Below are 17,781 nucleotides of genomic sequence, written 5' to 3'. Positions count from 1 at the left end.
ATAGGTATTCCAAACACTCTCCCCGTCTTCCATTGGTCAGACAAACAGATCCGTTGGGCTGGTTTGGTTTCTCAAACAGACAAACAGAGCAATGTTGGACTGAGTCTAATAGGTTTATATTATTAAAGCAATGACTTTATTTTGAAAATGAGGTGAGATTTAGTGTTGTTTTCTGAAGAAAGGAGGATGTTGAAATGTGGGGGAGATAAGAGCAAAGCACAAGGACAGGCCATGTGGCTCTGAGCTCTTTGTAAACAGTTAAAGCCACATAAGCTGTCTCAATCTTTTTAAAGCAAGCCAATGCAGTCTACAACAGAAACCGGTTTAAAACCAACAAGATCCTGTCTGCAGATTTACTCCGTAAATTACCTGTGTGTGTGTGTGTGTGTGTGTGTGTGTGTGTGTGTGTAACAGAGACATTTACTTTTATCAGCTTCCCCCAGCCAGTGCTCTTCACAGTCTGTGGCTAGCAAATCGGTGTGGGACTGGTTCCATACAGTACAGTATGTTCCCCTACTTGACTATTCTTAAAAAGGGCACCAAGGTAGTCTGAAGGATAGAGGAGAGACCAGACTCAGTGCTAGCGTGCGATCTGTGCTCCCTGGATTCAAGAGCCTGTTATAGGAGGCTGTTAAGTGCTCTGGTTTAGTGCCTCATTTAAAGCAAGTGTACTGAACCACAGCGCACCCTTAGACATTGCCTCAGATCTTTCCTTCAAAGATTATGGTATTTCGTTGGTGGTTTTTCTAAAATATTTTGATGTCCTTGGCTTTCTATGAAGTCTGAATTGTAAACTTAATAGTATTATTCTATTAATATATATAAGGTAGCATGGGGGAAGATGCCCCCTTAAGAACAATTTGGATTTACTTTTAAACTGTAACATATTTAGATAAACGTTTAGCATATGCAGGATGATGTATCAGCCAATGTGTTATAGGAAATAAATAGAAACATTTGCAAATTCAGTTGTTAGAGCACAAATGTAAAATATTAAAAGAGGGGTAAGATGGGTCTTACTGGGGTAAGTTCGTCCCCTACCTGGGGTAAGAAACCCGCCTGGCTAAACTTTTACAGAATGTATGAATGATATAATTTTTATTAATATTTATATATTTTTTTTATAAAGTGTCATTAAAGGGTTAGTTCACCCAAAAATGAAAATTCTGTCATTAATTACTCACCCTCGTGCCGTTTTACACCCGTAAGACCTTCGTTGATCTTCGGAACACAAATTAAGATATTTTTGTTTAAATCCGATGGCTCCGTGAGGCCTACATAGGGAGCAATGACATTTCCTCTCTCAAGATCCATAAAGGTACTAAAAACATATTTAAATCAGTTCATGTGAGTACAGTGGTTCAATATTAATATTATAAAGCGACGAGAATATTTTTGGTGCGCCAAAAAAAACAAAATAACGACTTATATAGTGATGGCCAATTTCAAAACACTGCTTCAGTAAGATTCGGAGCGTTATGAATCTTTTGTGTCGAATCATGATTCGGATCGCGTGTCAAACCGCCAAACTGCTGAAATCACGTGACTTTGGCGCTCCGAGCTGCGGATTCGACACGCTGATTCATAACTCTCCGAAGCTTCCTGAAGCAGTGTTTTGAAATCGGCCATCACTAAATAATTCGTTTTTTTTTTTTTTTTTTTGGCGCACCAAAAATATTCTCGTCGCTTTATAATATTAATATTGAACCACTGTACTCATATGAACTGATTTAAATATGTTTTTAGTACCTTTATGGATCTTGAGAGAGGAAATGTCATTGCTCCCTATGTAGGCCTCACGGAGCCATCGGATTTAAACAAAAATATCTTAATTTGTTTTCCGAAGATGAACGAAGGTCTTACGGGTGTGGAACGGCACGAGGGTGAGTAATTAATGACAGAATTTTCATTTTTGGGTGAACTAACCCTTTAATATAAAATGCTAAATCAACTATTCTGTTAAAAACATTTTTTTTTTCAATTTAGTTGAATAATTGAATAACCGATTACAGACAAAGTAGAATCCCAGTAAAAGAGATTCATCAGAAAGGTAAAATTATTCTATGACTTCTATACAAGCGTATGCAAATTAACATATTTAATTGACTACATTTTAATTGAAGATATGTCATAATAGAAACACTGTGAAATTAAATTGAATGATTTCACTCAACTAACCTATAGGTTTTAATGAAAGTAAAGATGTCTGAAATGTACATATAAAAATCGAATTCGTGGAAATGCGGTGGGGTGGTCTAATTTCATCTTTTTACTTCAAAATAGAAACTATAACTTTTACTCCACAATTCTAAAAGCATTAATATGTCCACAAATCCCTCATTAACAAATAGACACAAAAAGCTTTGATATTCAACATCATACAAGGTCATAGAACACTATTTTCCAGAGGCACAACATGAGATCAGTTACCCTCGGCTGAATAAATCTCACAAATGTTGATATTCAGATGAAATGACAAAATTAAAAATAGCTTCGCCATTCATCAAAAGTACTAAGATGAGATTTTGTGCCATCTTGCCCCGGGGGGGCATCTTACTCCATGTTACCCTAATATATTTTAATACACATTGTGATTTTTTTTTTTTAAAAATACATTATTATACTTACCTGTTCATGATTGCACCTTTTTAAAGATTACAAGGTATAATGTGTGATCAATGTTCAATTTTGTGTTATCATGTTTTATAATAGTAATTAAAATTATGTATGTATAATAGTAAGTATAGTAACTGTGGTCATTTTGAGTGTGCAATTGATTATGAAGTGCATAATAGGGCATTTTGAATACTTTATAATTCATAATATAATTTTCCATATTTAAATATTATCTCATGATGTTGCCAATTTAAGTCATTCATAGATTAATCCTATTAAATTAGTGATAGAAGGGAAACAGCACTTGTACATGACGATTCATTCAGCTCTCCGGTGCTTAAGAGACTTGAGCCTTTCATCACATCTGCCATTTGGCTAATGCTCAGACTGCCTAAAATATTCCTCTCAGGTCTGCAAGACCTTAAGAGCTTCTCCTTTTCACTTTGCACTTTAGTTTCCTGTGAGTGATGTCACAGGGTTGCTATGGATACCCCTTTGGACCTTAGATACAGAGTAGGTGAAAACAGTTCCTGTTGTTACCCATGTGTCAGGGCCTAGGGACAATCTGAGCCACTCGCACGCACAAAAACACTAACAGTTGCAGATTTTCTCTTTTGAAAGCTTGTGATTCTTCTTTTTCTTGTCGATAAGACACTGACAGATATATAAAGATACATATTCAGCTGTGTATCTGTTTGTTTGACTGTTGAAACTGCCACCAGGAACTTCAATTTCACTTTTAATGTAATCACGCTATTGGTCTTTTCCCTGTGCTATTTTTTTTCTTCTCCCCAAGCAAAAAGTAAAAGCAGAACAGGTTTTTACACTAGTGAGAGTGGGTTTGTTTTTTCATATCTTTGTCTAAAGGAACAACGAAATTCTTGTTGTCCGAGCTTACTGCAACATTATGACAGATGTAAACCTGTTTTAAGTTTATGTTGTTTGTTGTTTAAACAACAACATTCTGTGTTCAATAGGCAACAACAATCAGTATTGTGCATTACTTCCCATCCTCTGTAGGTGTGCTGGGTGTGGCCTTGCTGATTCAGTGCCTCGAGACTGGGTGTTCACAAAGTTTGCTATGTTTGTGTTGGGCAGGGTTGACAATTTGCCTGAGTTGGAGACAAAAACGTCCAAGTGGCGTTATCCAGAAGGCAGAGTTCTGCGACACCACCCCAAGCTAAACACTTACACCCTGACGCTGGAGGATGTGCCAGGGAGTCCCACACCTAGCCTTCAGTGTGATGTGGAGGAACTCCAACGCCTCATTCGGTCACATCAGAAGGTGAGTCAGTGATTTGGGAGTTCTCTGTGGCAGTAGGAGGGTCTTATTTTCTTGCTCTGCCACTTTAAGATCACAGTGATATTTCCAGCTGGGTACGATCAGCAGGGTTTGTTTGTTTTCGTGTTAGAACTCTGCAGGAGGTAGCTATCTGTGACTAAAGGAAGTGACTAAATGCAGATCACAGACTAATTTCTGTCTTTCTCGCTCTCTGTGCACGCACTCTTGCTCGCTTTCTCTGGGTGAATGTTTAATGTCAGTTTTAATGAGGACTGTATAAGGCGTTCTGCTTTATTTAATAGCTATTTTTGAACTTTGTTTATTCAGGAAGATCCTCTGACACAGCATAAGCCAGCACTGCTGATTCTTAACAGGGACTCAAGTGATAGCACAGAAACTGCTGACTGCCTACCGCCCAACTCACTGGAGCCTCAGCATCAGGAATCCAGATCTGAACAAGAAGAAACCTGCCAATCACTTTTAAACAGCTCTGCCGTTGAGGATGGATTGTGTCTTCGTCAAAACGGCACAGGAGATCATGTCCAATCGCAGGACTTTGAGGTGGAGCCCGAACTGCCAGCTGTAGGGGATACTGGAAAGGCTTCAGATAAGGCTGACTCTTCGCAGCGGCGGGTAGAAAGCGATTCTGTGACTTTCAGTGCCCCTTCCTGTGGAAATCAGTGGGAGGAAGCTGATATAGAGCTCTGCGTAATCAGTGGCAAGCAGGGGGCTGCTTCACAACCTGATAAAGGGAACCAAGAAGTGCAAGAGACTTGCCAGAGGAGTTCAGAGACTGAAACAGACTACAACGCTCAATCTGGCAACCTTGAGTCCCAAGACATGGGCCACGCACAATCTCAGGGTCTCCTCCCCACGGAAACTAGTCAGCCTTCACAAAGAGAGGAGGAGAGCGAGGGGAGTACAGGCCTTTGTTGGCGAGGGGACTTACCAGAGGAAAGGGAAGGGGAGACGAGTAGCAGCCAGGAAATGGGCTTAAACTCTTCAGCACTTTCTTCCCGTGATCCAGAGGAAAACGGTCAGCACGACAACGAGATCGAATCCAAGCTGCCTACAGAATGCTCGGTGAGAACAGATGAAGCTTTAATTCAGGTAGATTCAGAAGTTACCTCGCCTGTACGAAACGATGAAACTGTTATTTCTGATGGGGTTGACAAGCCACATGATACCCTAGAGACAGAGACAGGAAATCTCAGCGAACACACCAAAGGCAACACTGAGTCAGTTTCTGGTTTGGTTGCAGATGACGCTAGCATAAAGCAGAACTCTGTATTTAGCATTTTAGAGGAAGATTCTTTGGTATCGTCAAGTCTCCGGCCAAACATGGCACCAGCACCGGTACATAAGGTTCGACGAGGACTCTCGCCCGTTCCTGAGACTTCCACTTATGAAGGTCCAGCTGTGGATGCCTTGTCTGAGACTACAGAAAGTTTTCAACAGCCACACCAAGTCACACAATCTTCAGAAACTGCATCAGACTGTCAGGAATTTTTGTTGAATGACACAGCTTGTGACGTTAATGCAATAGCAGAGGCTTCCGTTGGCATCACTGTGGAGGTTTTACCTTGCCAGATTGAAGGGTCTCTACCTGATGAAAGCAAGGAGGAGGTAGCCCCTAATGAGACGATACAAGACCCCAAAGAGCTCATTGGAGATCCGGAATCAATTGAGGACATTGTTGTTTTAGAGTTAGATGACAAATCAAATCCTTCTGATGAACCTTCTCTGCCAGCTGACTCCGAAGTCTTTATTGGAACTGATTTACAACAGGATGTGTCTACAATACTGTCTTCTGAACATTCTGAAGGTGATATAATTGTAGAAGCACTGTTAGGAGAAGAGGCATCTGAAGCATTTGTTCAGCCAGACTCTATGTCCAAACTGGTGGAGAAAATTCCTGAGGAATATTCTGGACTTACCATAAAAGAAAATCAAAAATCCCCTTGTGAGCCAGGGAAACTAACGGTTCTAGTTAAGGATGTTGCTCCAGAGGAACCTGTACAGGAAAGGGAAATTGACTGCACTGTACAGGAAACACTCAGCGATCTCCCTGATCCATCGGAAATCACACACAATGATTGTGCTGAATCCAATGCACAGTTCCAGCTCCCAGAATCTTCCAAGGAGGGTGCATACACACCATCAGAACCTACTGTTGAATGTGTGAATGGCCTAGACCCGTCTTGTGCCTCACTCCTAACAGAAAGTGAAGACAGCCGATCTTCTGAGAGCCCCTTCGCTGATGGAGTAAAGATCTCTGCTGCAATTCCCGATGGGGAAGAATGTGTCGACATGACTACCGAAATTAGTGAGACTACTGTCTCTGGGGACAGCCTGTCCTCTCCCATGGACACTGACAGTGGTTCTGCTCAGGAGAGCTCCTCCATGTCTGACCCACTCAATGCCTCGTCCTCAACAGCTGAGCTTACTTCCCCTTTGGATATTAATAGTGGATTGCACCAGGATTTGGAACACACTTCCCCAGTGGATATAGACAACGATCTTTCTGAGGAAGTGCAGCCTTCAGACAAACCTGACAGCCTGAATGGATTACATCAAGATATGCTTGATAATTTGATGGAGCACAGTGAAACTGTACAGCAACATGCTGAGGAACTGCATGTGGAACAAATGACAGGTAATGCGTTTTTATTTATCACTCTGCTGATGCTGATATAGATTGTTTAAACATTTATTTTAGGGCGTCTGATGCTATTAACTCTACCATCATCCTATGTAACAGTTGTTTGAATTGATCTTGAACTTTGTGCTGCTGCTACATGAAGTTTGTTTTTCATGCCATTATAATCACATTGTCCACAGCTGAAGCTAATTTATCATTAGCTTTACTGTATTCCGACATACTTATATGTGTGATTGTGAATGCAATGGTGGTTGCCTTACAGAATATATATGTGTATTCAGATATTTTTAGTAACATTCAGTCAAAATTCTGTCAGTTGAAACAAAGCTGTTTGGTTTTGGTCGATCAGTGGTTTAGGTTTCCATCCGGAAGGGAAAAACCTTCCTTGTCATTCAGGTAACTGTGTTTATAGGGAGTGTTTGCAAACGGCAATGTGTATTTGCAGCACATTGTATCCTGGCAACTTGGTGATGTCACCTCTGTCTCACATCATAGAATGAAAACAGTTGAAAGATTTTCAAGGTAGACGCCCAGCTCTTTTCCACATAGATGTGAATTCAGCATTGTTCTACTAATAGATGCTTGCTTACTGTGTTATTTATATCACATTCATGGAGTTGCTGATCTCAGTTGGAAAGGAGAAATAAGTCACTTCCTTTTATCAAATGCTATATTGCTGTATTGGTCAATAACATACCTGATTGGTCAGTCTTATCCTGATTTGTTCATTTTTAAGTAAACAAATATACCTAATTACGCCACTGAAATGTTCAGTCCTCAAACATGAATCAGCAGCTGAGTTAATGAATGACTTATTGATTTTTGGAAGTTTCAGTTAAAAGTCACGCATGTGAATTTCCCTGAAACTGTGGGTCTTATACAAATTAAACATTTTGTTGCTCATACATGATAAACTAGCCTCATCATCTTCAGCAAGTTTCACAAGATGGCAACGCAAATAAAAGTGTTTCATCCTTCTCTCAGTTCCAAATTATAAATGTCTTTTGCCTTGATTCCACCTCACAGATGACAGCACTTTAGCAGAGGATGCGGTGGACGGACACCAGGACTCCTTAGCAGACATAGCGAATTCCGAAGTGGTGAGTATTCTTTGGATATTATCCTCAATCTGCCATCCAGTAAATAAATCAGTAACATTTAGACCTCTTGGTATGAGTCACTCAGCATTTGCTTCCAGCCACCCTGAATTCTCAGTAGCTAGGAAGGTGGTAGTTTCCCGAAAGACTCCACTGACCAGATATTGAGGGATGTGTTCAACTTGACCTTCTGTCGTAAATCTGATTTCTCCGCCTGGTTGCTAAAAGACTTCTGACGCAGGTCTGAGTTGGAACTGCTGAACTCTCTCTCGTAAGGTCAAACTGGCAGATATGGGAACGCTGCCACCCTGCAGCTCACACTGGTTGTGTGTGCGTGCTCTCCTTTTCTCAGGGAGGAAATATGACATCACCCTAAACACTTTTTTTCCCCAGTTGTGTGTCAGAGGGAATGATATCAGTGGCAAGAATACTGAGAGGGTGGAAGGCAAGATGTGATAGCTCATTTATGCAGGCTAGCAAGACTGATAAAGTGAGATGTCTATCTTCATTCTTTGGAAGTCGCTGATTAGAAGTGTTCTCCATATCGCTAACTTCAGTTGTTTATTTTGTTATCTTCCTGCGGGAATCCATATTGTTTTGGCTGCTTCCTGTGCCTCCCAATTTGATTTTGGAGTACCTGATATGATCTAAATTTATTGTTGAGGAATCACTTTCAGACTGTTTTTTTTTTCCGGCTGATGAACAATAAAACAAAACATTGACAGCCAATCAGAATCCACCTGACTTTAAAGAGCATTTAAAGCGACAAAACTGCAGCGCACGCTTGTATTAAACAGAACATTATTGTCTGATGGTGTGGATGCTAATGTCGTTTTTGTTTATAGTTATCTTTCTTGGTGTGAATGGGCCTTAAGGCAATGGAAACTGATGCACATCTTTGCTAGCATGTTGCAGCTAGTATTCTTTTTGTTGTGGTTGTAGTGAACTCAAGCATGGCAAATGAAATTTTTTTTTTTCCTGTAAGTGACATTACTGAGTTACATAATAGGTTTTCATTCAGTCTGAGGTGATTTTTTTTTTTTTCCTTTAAACAATTTAACAGATTGCGAAGTCTCAGTTTTTAAACCATTAGCCTGCTTTAGCTGCATTCTTCCAGTTGTATTCAGACCAAGGCACTGTTTGATCTAATAAGTAATAATAATTAACCAAGTTATTGATTGTCTGATCATTTTTACTCCCCCCTGACCTCTCTTGTCAAAGTAGGCTCTTCTGTCTAGGTTGCCTCTAAAAACAGGCTACTTTTACACTTATCTGCCATCTGGCATGCAGACTTGGACTGCATCATGGGGTCGTGTAACTACATTGTCAGCATTTGAAAGAAATTACACTCTGGAACATTCTATCTTAAGAGACTCTTGAGATAAGAGCAGGGGCCACATTAACAGAGCATCCTAACTTTGCTCTAGCATGCTGACTTTGCTTTAGCTAGTCGAGACCACAAGAAAGCTAGTTTCTTATTAGCGGTGCTTGCTAGGCAGGATTAAACTTGGCTCACATTTTTAAGATGAATGGCTTTGTAGTGATTTTAACTTTTGTCACACCTAATGCTTCTGTAATATAATTTATTGAGGCTGATTGGAAATACGAACTGAGATTACTTCCTTCAGTCGAGTTTGTTATGCTAACAAATTGCTATGCTAACAAACTCAACTGATTTGTGTTTTTTCCAAATCAAAAGGCTCAGTCTTCACATATTTGTTACATTTGGGGTTAGTTGATTCATTAAATTTAAGTTTTTAAGATTAAGTTATTTGCGTATTTAAGAAAGGAGATTGTTACTAGCATTATCATATGTTGTCATTGCTTTGTTTTTTACTTACACCACTGAATCATTCACAGTAAGATCAGGAACATGCTGTAGGATTCATTTTTTGGATTCATGTTGACATTAAAAAAAAATTAACATGCACTTATGATGGATAATAAGTTGTTTGGTTGTTTTTAACTTATCCTGTGGTGTCTAGAGTGCTGTGGCTCCCTCTTGTGTTAGGATGCAATATAACTCCTTCCAGATGTGCATTGAGCTGTCTAGTAGTCTACATATGTGTTAGAGAGAGAAGCAAGGGCAAAACGCACAGACTGTGGTCTCAATATGCCACCAGCAGCATGAGGGCTGTCTATTCTCTCTTTGTTTTTTCTGCTCTTTTCATCTGTCCTTGTGCGGCAGGCCAGATGCATTGTGGGAACCCCCTTAAAGGAGTTCCTTTTTCACTAAACATCTAAACTATTAAACCACACAAGCCGCCCCTGGGAAACAGATCCTTAGTGCGCACACTCACAAACACACACACAAACACAAACCCAATGTGTAGTGTGTTGGAAAAAGGGACAAGGCTGCCTCTCAAGCGCTGGAATGTGAAGTGTAAGAATGGCGTGATGTTGAAGAAAAGCAAAGGGCTGGTGTTGGTGGAGTGGGAGGGTTGAAGACACCACTGAGGCTGGTCTGGATCCACACACACTCCTTTGTATTGTTCTCGCTCGATTTCTGTGCTTCTGCTCACCCTTTTCAAGTCTTCCTCCTTTTGTTTGTTCTCTCATTCCCAGCGTTAGTTCATCCAAAAAGTCATTTACTCACCCTCATGTTGATTCAAACCCATATGATTTTCTTCCGTGGAACACAAAAGGAGAAATTTTGCTCACACTTTTCAATGCATTTACAAAACTAAACAAAAGCACCTAAACGTCTTAAAAATGGCCCATATAATGTGTGCACTATATTCTTCTGAAATAACAAAATGGTTTTATGTAACAAACTATGGAAGTTTGTTTCCGCCACTAAATATAAAAAAGGTAATTGCGACTTTTTATCTCATAATTGACTTTTTTTCCCCCTCACAATTGCGAGTTTACATAATATAGGCTTAACTCTCAATTGCGAGTTATGTCAGAATTGCGAGATATAAACTCACAATTGCGAGAAATACATAATATAGGCCTAACTCGCAATTGCGAGTTATGTCAGAATTGCGAGTTATGTCAGAATTACAAGATATAAACTCTCAATTGCAAGAAATTAAGTCAGAATTGCGAGTTATAAACTAACAATTGCACATTATAAACTCACAATTTTGAGATATAAACTCGCAATTGTGAGTTTATATCTCGCAATTCTGACTTTACATGCAATTGCAGCTTTATCACGGTTCTGACTTTATAACTCGCAATTGTTTATATCACGCAGTTCTGACTTTATAACTCACAATTGTGAGTTTATATCTCGCAAATCTTGTGCAATTCTGACTCACAATTGCGAGTTAAAGTCAGAATTGCAAGATATAAACAATTGTGAGTTATAAAGTCAGAATTGCGAGATAAACAATTGCGAGTTATAAAGTCAGAATTGCAAGATATAAACAATTGTGAGTTATAAAGTCAGAATTGCGAGATATAAACAATTGCGAGTTATAAAGTCAGAATTGTGAGTTTATATCTTGCAATTCTGATTTCATAACACATAATTGCGACTTTATATTAAGTCGCAATTATGTGTTATGAAATCAGAATTGCAAGATATAAACTCACAATTCTGACTTTTTTTCTCAGAATTGTGAGTTTAGCCTATATTACACAATTCTGAGAAAAAAGTCAGAATTGCAAGATAAGTCGCAGTGGCGGATTTTTTTATTCAGTGGCGGAAACCAGCTTTCATAAAAACTGACTAAAGTCATGATGTAACGAAAGTAGCAACAGATCTTTTTTTCCATATTGAAACTTGAATCCTGTTGAAACATTATCGAAATGGAAAAAAAAAAAAAAAATCTAGGACAGGGACTTGGTTCAATTCCATGTTTCAGATCGGGGTCCCACTTTATATTAAGTGGCCTTAACTACTATGTACTTACATTTAAATTAATCATTTGACACAGTGCACTTATTGTGTACATACATGTTTTTACATTGTACTTATATTTTAAAAACACCTGCATGTAATTACATCTGTAATTAATTTCTGTAATTACATTTATAATTACACTGTTGACCCATCCCCTACACCTTACCCCTACCCTTAAACCTACCCATACCACCAAAGCTTTCCCTAACCTTACCCATATCCCACCTCAATAGCAGTACAAGTGTTTTGCAATTCAATATGAACCCAATAAGTACATTGTACTAATTTTTTGATGTAAGTACATAGTAGTTAAGGCCACCTAATATAAAGTGGGACCCTGATTGGATGGAAACATATGTATGGATGAATCATTCACAATAGATCAATAATATACATTTAAAAAAACTGATAGGGTGAGTTTCCATTTCATGTTAACTTTTTGTTATTCTCTGCTAATCTTTTCCTTTAGTGAGCTGTTAATCAATCTGACTGGATCGAGTCAGCGAGTTTGAGAATACAAGAAGTGGGTTAGTCAGCTTTGTGAACGAATCATTCAGTCTGATTTTGTAGATTGGATCAGCTGATTCATTTAATGATCTGACTCAAAGGAATGATTAATTCTTGAATTGTATATATCGGTGCTGATTTCATGAACATCAGTATTATCAGCCAAATGTAAGTCTACTAATAAAGCTTATCATATGATTTCAGAAGACTCTTGCACACAACTCATATGGGCCACTTTTATGGTGTGTTTTTGTCTTCATTATATTGAAAAGTGCATCAAGTATATTCTTGTATTTCGTCGAACAAACACGAGGGCGAGTCAATAATGATAGAATTTCATATCTTTTTGGTCAAACTGTTCCTTTAAATCATAGTTCGTGTTGGATGTGTGGTCTTGAGTGAAACGCAGAGATAACGCTCCGGGATCCCCACAAAGAGCCCTTGTTTCTACTATCCCCTCCTCCACTGGATAATCACATGCACACATGCAAACACACAAAACATGGTAAAGAGCAAACTGACTGCGTCAAGACAACCTACACGGTTATCTGACTATCTGTTTCTCCTAAGTACATGTTAGGAACGTCATGCTAAACATGGAATAATGTATGAGACTTTAATTGAAGGTGTTTTTTTTGTCCTCAAGGTGTGTCTGTGTGACTGACTTGTGTGTTTTTGTATAAAATTATATACACACACACACTGTCACCCTCATACTTTTTGGTGGATGGAAACTCCCAAGCAAAAGTGGAAAAACATTGGGACAATAACAGGCTACGCTTGTCATAATGCTACCACCCGATATGAAGTCAACAGTCTTTAGCAATACAATATTTTAATTTCTCTTTATTATTACAAATTGATTTTATATTGTGTAATGATTATTAGAAACCATGGCAGTGTTATTTATATTCCAATTTAGTATTTATTTATATTTTGAAATAGTTTTATTTTTATATATTTATTCTTTTTTGAGTAATTTTTGTCATTTTCATTAGTTTTTTTTTTTTTATATTTAGCTTTATTTTTATTTCACTTTAAGATTTAGTAATATTGGTACTATTTTTAGATACTTGCCAAGGCAACATTTCTAATTTTCATTTAAGCTTTTTAGTTTTTCATCTAATATTTATTTTTATTTTATCTTGATTTCAATTAACAAACAAATTTTAATAATTTTAGTTAACGATTGCAGCTCTGAACCTTTGTGTGTTCATGTGAACTCTTATCTCTGGAGTTTTTGTGCTGCATGAACCCAGGCTAATTTACTTCTGATTCTTTTCCAGAAGTCTAATCCGAGTTTCTCGCACCACCTCAATTGCATTAAATCCCAGTGAATCCCATCAGACCGCAGTTCTCGCCATTTGAAACGGTTGCCATGGCTCCAGCTGTTAGTCGGTTGATGTTTCTATACAGATGGAGTGATTGAGGGTCCCTTGCGTCCAATGCAAAGCTAAATGCGATTTATCACACTTTATACTTCTCGCTTGAATTCCGAACAGCGTAGATCAAGAGTGTATTATCATCTGTGTTTACTTGGATGAAAAGCCTTATCTTGCTGGGTGGAGCCTGGAAATCTCACCCCACTGTTCTCCAAACAGTTTGAAGGATGAAACCCCTCTGAAAATATTCCTCTGATCAGTGAATGTGTGTGACGACCTCGTCCTTTTTGGTCACAATTAACAGATCAGAGTTCAACCACACCATAATGCACATTGGGAAAGACGTGAGGCTTTCTGCTCTGAAAATTGAGAAGGATGGAAACGGTGAGATGAGAGTCATTGAAAGAGCGAAGGGGGAATGGAAAAGAGCAGCTGCGATTGGGTGAGCCTGTTAAAAAAAACAAAAACAAAAAAAGTAGGAGCAGAAGGAAAGCCAGCGACAGAAAAAGAGAGGGAGTGTACAGAAGGAAAAAGGAGAGAGGGAGGGGAGAAAGAAGTGTGTGAAGAATGGAGGGAGGGAGAGTGAGAACGGGGCTGGTTCATGGTGCAGATGTGCAGAGAGTTGCTCATTTTTCCCAAAGCTTGACTGGGAACTCTACAAGTCTCAGGCTTCATGTTGGACTATAACGGCATATTCTTCTCCTCGTTGACGCTTCACTCCTGGAAAAGATGTACGAGCGACACCGGCGAAGATACAGCCTGTGCGCAAAGGGCGAGAGGTCCGTGGATGTGGTTTTGATTAAGGTATGAAGCAGAAAACAAGTAGTAGTTGTGTTTGAGTTTCTTTCGTTGTTTGCCGGTGTTGACTGTAAATTTTGCAGATTGTCTTGTTGACAGTTGCGTGTGCCGTCACATTGCATTGATTAGGGTTGGCCGGGAGCGTTGTTGAGATGCCAGAGTTCTCTCTCGCATTGAATCGAAGGGGTGTGTGTGAGAGCTTTGCTGCTTAGCTTGGGTGGAGTTCAGTTTTGGATGTGGAACGATGAGGCCTGCTTTCCAGTTTCTGGCCACTGTTCTTCGTTAGCTCTAGGGTTTGATGTTTTATTCTAGACATGCTGGAATTTGAATTTCGTAACAGTTTCGCACTGAGTTTTTTTCCCCCTTACGTTTGTTGTCAAACAAACGTTGAAACCTGAGAATTCTTAGCTCATATTTCATGTTTAGATTTGTTCTTTAGTTTTAAATCAATGTGTAAGTTTCATAGCTACACTTTAGGGAGAAAGGTTTCTCCAGAAGCTAGCAAAATTTGACCCAACCTCCTTTTGGGGACATAAAATTATTTCTAAATAAGGGGAAAAGCAATTTACAAATAAGGTAATTGTCAAACAAACATTAAAACCTGAGACTTCTCACTCCATATTGTATATTTACAAGGATTTAGATTCATTCTTTAGTTTCAAAGCAATATTAGGATATATAAGCAATATCATAGCTACATTTTAGGGACAAAAGTGTCCTTAGAAGTTTGACACAGCCTTCTTTTTGGGACATGATTCCCCAATGATGTACAAATAGGATCATTGTAATTCTAAAACTTCTGAAGCTTTCTTTAAAGGGTTAGTTCAACCAAAAATGAAAGTTCTGTCATTAATTACTCACCCTCATGTTGTTCCACACCCGTAAGACCTTCGTTCATCTTCAGAACATAAATTACGATTTTTTTGATGAAATCCGAGAGGTATATGACTCATCCATAGACAGCAATTTAATCAACACTTTCAAGGTCCAGAAAGGTACTAAAGACGAAACAGTCGACGTGACTGCAGTGGTTCAACCTTAATTTTATGAAGCGACGAGAATACTCTTTGTGCGCAAAAATAATGACTTTATTCTACAATATATTCTCTACTGTGTCATTCTCATACATTGTTTACGTCCAGCGCTTCTAGGTTCTACGTCAGAACACTGACTCATTATTGGCCGGCTCCTGCGTCAGCATCACAGGCATGCATCACGTGATCAGCTTTGGCCAATACTGAGCCGGCATCCGGACGTAAACATGGAAGCCTTCACTGTGCTTACTGCGTTAACTGCGTAAGGAGAATGACAAGAAAGAGAAGAAATTGTTGAATAGTCATTATTTTTGTTTTGTTTTTGCGCAGAAAAAGTATTCTCGTCGCTTCATAACATTAAGGTTGAACAACTGCAGTCACGTTGACTGTTTTAACTATGTCTTTAGTACGTTTCCAGACCTTGAAAGTGGTAATTAAATTGCTGTCTATGGACGAGTCATATAGCTCTCGGATTTCATTATAAAGATCTTAATTTGTGTTCTGAAGATGAATGAAGGTCTTACGGGTGTGGAACAACATGAGGGTGAGTAATTAATGACAGAATTTTCATTTTTGGGTGAACTAACCCTTTAAAGCTTTATCTAAAAACACAAAAGCCTTATAAAAACAATAGTAGTCTACTGCCTGTCCTATTTTAGATATTGTGTGTGTGTGGGAACAGTAGGGACGCTGACTGGAATGCTGTCAGTATGTTGGAGGTTGTATATTTAGTGGCTAGTCTGGTACTGTATCAGTGAAGGTCACAGCCAGACATGTAAAGGGCCCTTCCACAGTCTGACCCCTCGATTATTGGCTCTTGATAAGTGGATTGGTGCAGGCTTGCTTCGCTGCCTGTTTATCTCCATTCATTTCTTCTGCTTCCTTCTGCTTTCCATCATCTGACATGAGCTGACAGCAGGTCTGAGAGTCATTATGTGGGAAGGCAAGTTAATTTAAAAAAAAATCTAATTATAGTAGATATAAAATATTTAAAATCAGAAGTGGAGAACTGCCATGCATAATTATTCCTTCATAGAAACTGCATGTATTGTTTACTATTCTGGTATGCTCTCCTGATTTGTATTTTCTCTCTTAGTTTTATTATTTAGTTTTTTTTTTTTTTTTTTTTTTTTTTTTTTTTTCAATCATTTATTTACATTCATGATGCTGCACACTTGCCTGCTTGGCTTCTGTGTTAGTAAATGTGATTCCTGTTTTTACAGAACGAGGGATGAGACATAATTTGTCTGTGATGATTGACAACATGCCACAGATGCCATCCATAGTTGTAGTTGACTGATATACGAGTTTCTCAATTAAGCATTCGCAAATACCTGCCCTCGTTACTGTTGCTACGTCTGACAAGCCATGCCGCTCTCACGCCACATCATTTTTCACAGAGTGAAAAATACATTGTGGAGCAAAGACGACACTCACAGCGCGTCGACAGACAAGACAGAGCAGGTTACTTTTGATATGAAACAAAGTCTCAAATGTCAAATTTTGTAATTTTTAAAGAAATTTAAACAATAAAAACCGTTTTGTGGCTCTTTAATGTGTTGTGACAGATCGCTGTAGCGCCTCAGTTCAAGCGGCTCGTGAACCGATCATCTTTTCCTACTAGTTCATTTATAGCATCAAATAAACATGAATGAACATCAGAAGGAATGTTGTTTCAACCACGGAAAGATGTCAGTACACACCATTTTTCAAATTCACAGATGTTAATCTGCTAACTCCCCTGACTGCTTTGTCGGACAAAATGGCGGATTCGGCGTTATGATTGGTTAGATCACCTGTCAATCAAACTCCCTGTGCGAAGGGTCTTTTGCCATTTCAAGTGCTGATATCTAGAGAGCAGGAGGGCATATGATTGATATAATGCAGATTTATATGTGCTACAGTGTAATTACAGCAAATTAGATAAATAGAACTTGCTGAAATGAAAAACAGTTATTTGTTAGTCTATTTCCTGATATTTTTTTATTATTATTTTGTGGTGATTTAAATAGTCAATAGTTCACTTTTAAAGTGTGTGTAAATACTCCAGACTGCTTGTAATTTTTATGGTCAGGCTTGATGGCCTCAGCAGTTAAAGACTTCTGTTTTTTCACCTTGAATCAGCATTATATACTGTTATTTTTGCGAGGTGATATATTAATATACAGTCCACATTAAGCATCTGTGGTAGGAAGTGAAGAGGGGCTGTTAAACCGTTCTGTAGGTAAAATACAGGGCCGCAGGTGCCGCCTCAGCACTAAGTGAGGATTGAGAAAGACAGGTTGTCCACAGCCGTCTTAAAGAGCACCCAAGGGAGCACTTTCCAATTGACGCAAACCTTTGTTGTAGCATATTCCTTTCAACCGAGACCTCCTTGATATTGAACGAGAAGCCAAATGGCTACTTAACACCTTTTTAAGTCATTTCACAGATGTTTTACCCAGAACCACCTGCAAATGTGTGCAAGAAACAAATAGGAGAACCATGCAAAATCAAACTCGGTAGCTATTTGAAGGATCCAGAAGGATTAGCGTCCACTGGTGCCCACTT

At 38.8% G+C, this 17,781-nt stretch overlaps 1 protein-coding gene across 13 annotated transcripts in view; it reads left to right on the top strand.

Annotated features, from left to right (window-relative positions):
* akap13 (A-kinase anchoring protein 13) overlaps positions 1–17,781 on the top strand; it is a 113,986-nt gene that overhangs the window by 43,773 nt on the left and 52,432 nt on the right. For 5 of the 13 annotated variants that reach the window (XM_051883393.1, XM_051883395.1, XM_051883386.1 and 2 more), the window contains exons 1-3: positions 3,700–3,901; positions 4,226–6,554; positions 7,587–7,660. In XM_051883393.1, the coding sequence (XP_051739353.1) occupies positions 4,739–6,554; positions 7,587–7,660 (1,890 nt within the window). In that variant the 5' untranslated portion in view covers positions 3,700–3,901; positions 4,226–4,738. Of the gene's footprint in view, positions 1–3,636; positions 3,902–4,225; positions 6,555–7,586; positions 7,661–14,057; positions 14,204–17,781 lie in introns of those variants that run through there. The other 8 variants (XM_051883387.1, XM_051883384.1, XM_051883391.1 and 5 more) reach the window with 3 other exon arrangements.

The sequence above is a fragment of the Ctenopharyngodon idella genome, chromosome 24, assembly GCF_019924925.1.
Source record: "Ctenopharyngodon idella isolate HZGC_01 chromosome 24, HZGC01, whole genome shotgun sequence".
NCBI classification, from domain to species: domain Eukaryota; kingdom Metazoa; phylum Chordata; class Actinopteri; order Cypriniformes; family Xenocyprididae; genus Ctenopharyngodon; species Ctenopharyngodon idella.
The sequence above is the reverse complement of the archived record's forward strand: the minus strand, read 5'-3'. Positions and strand labels throughout refer to the sequence as shown.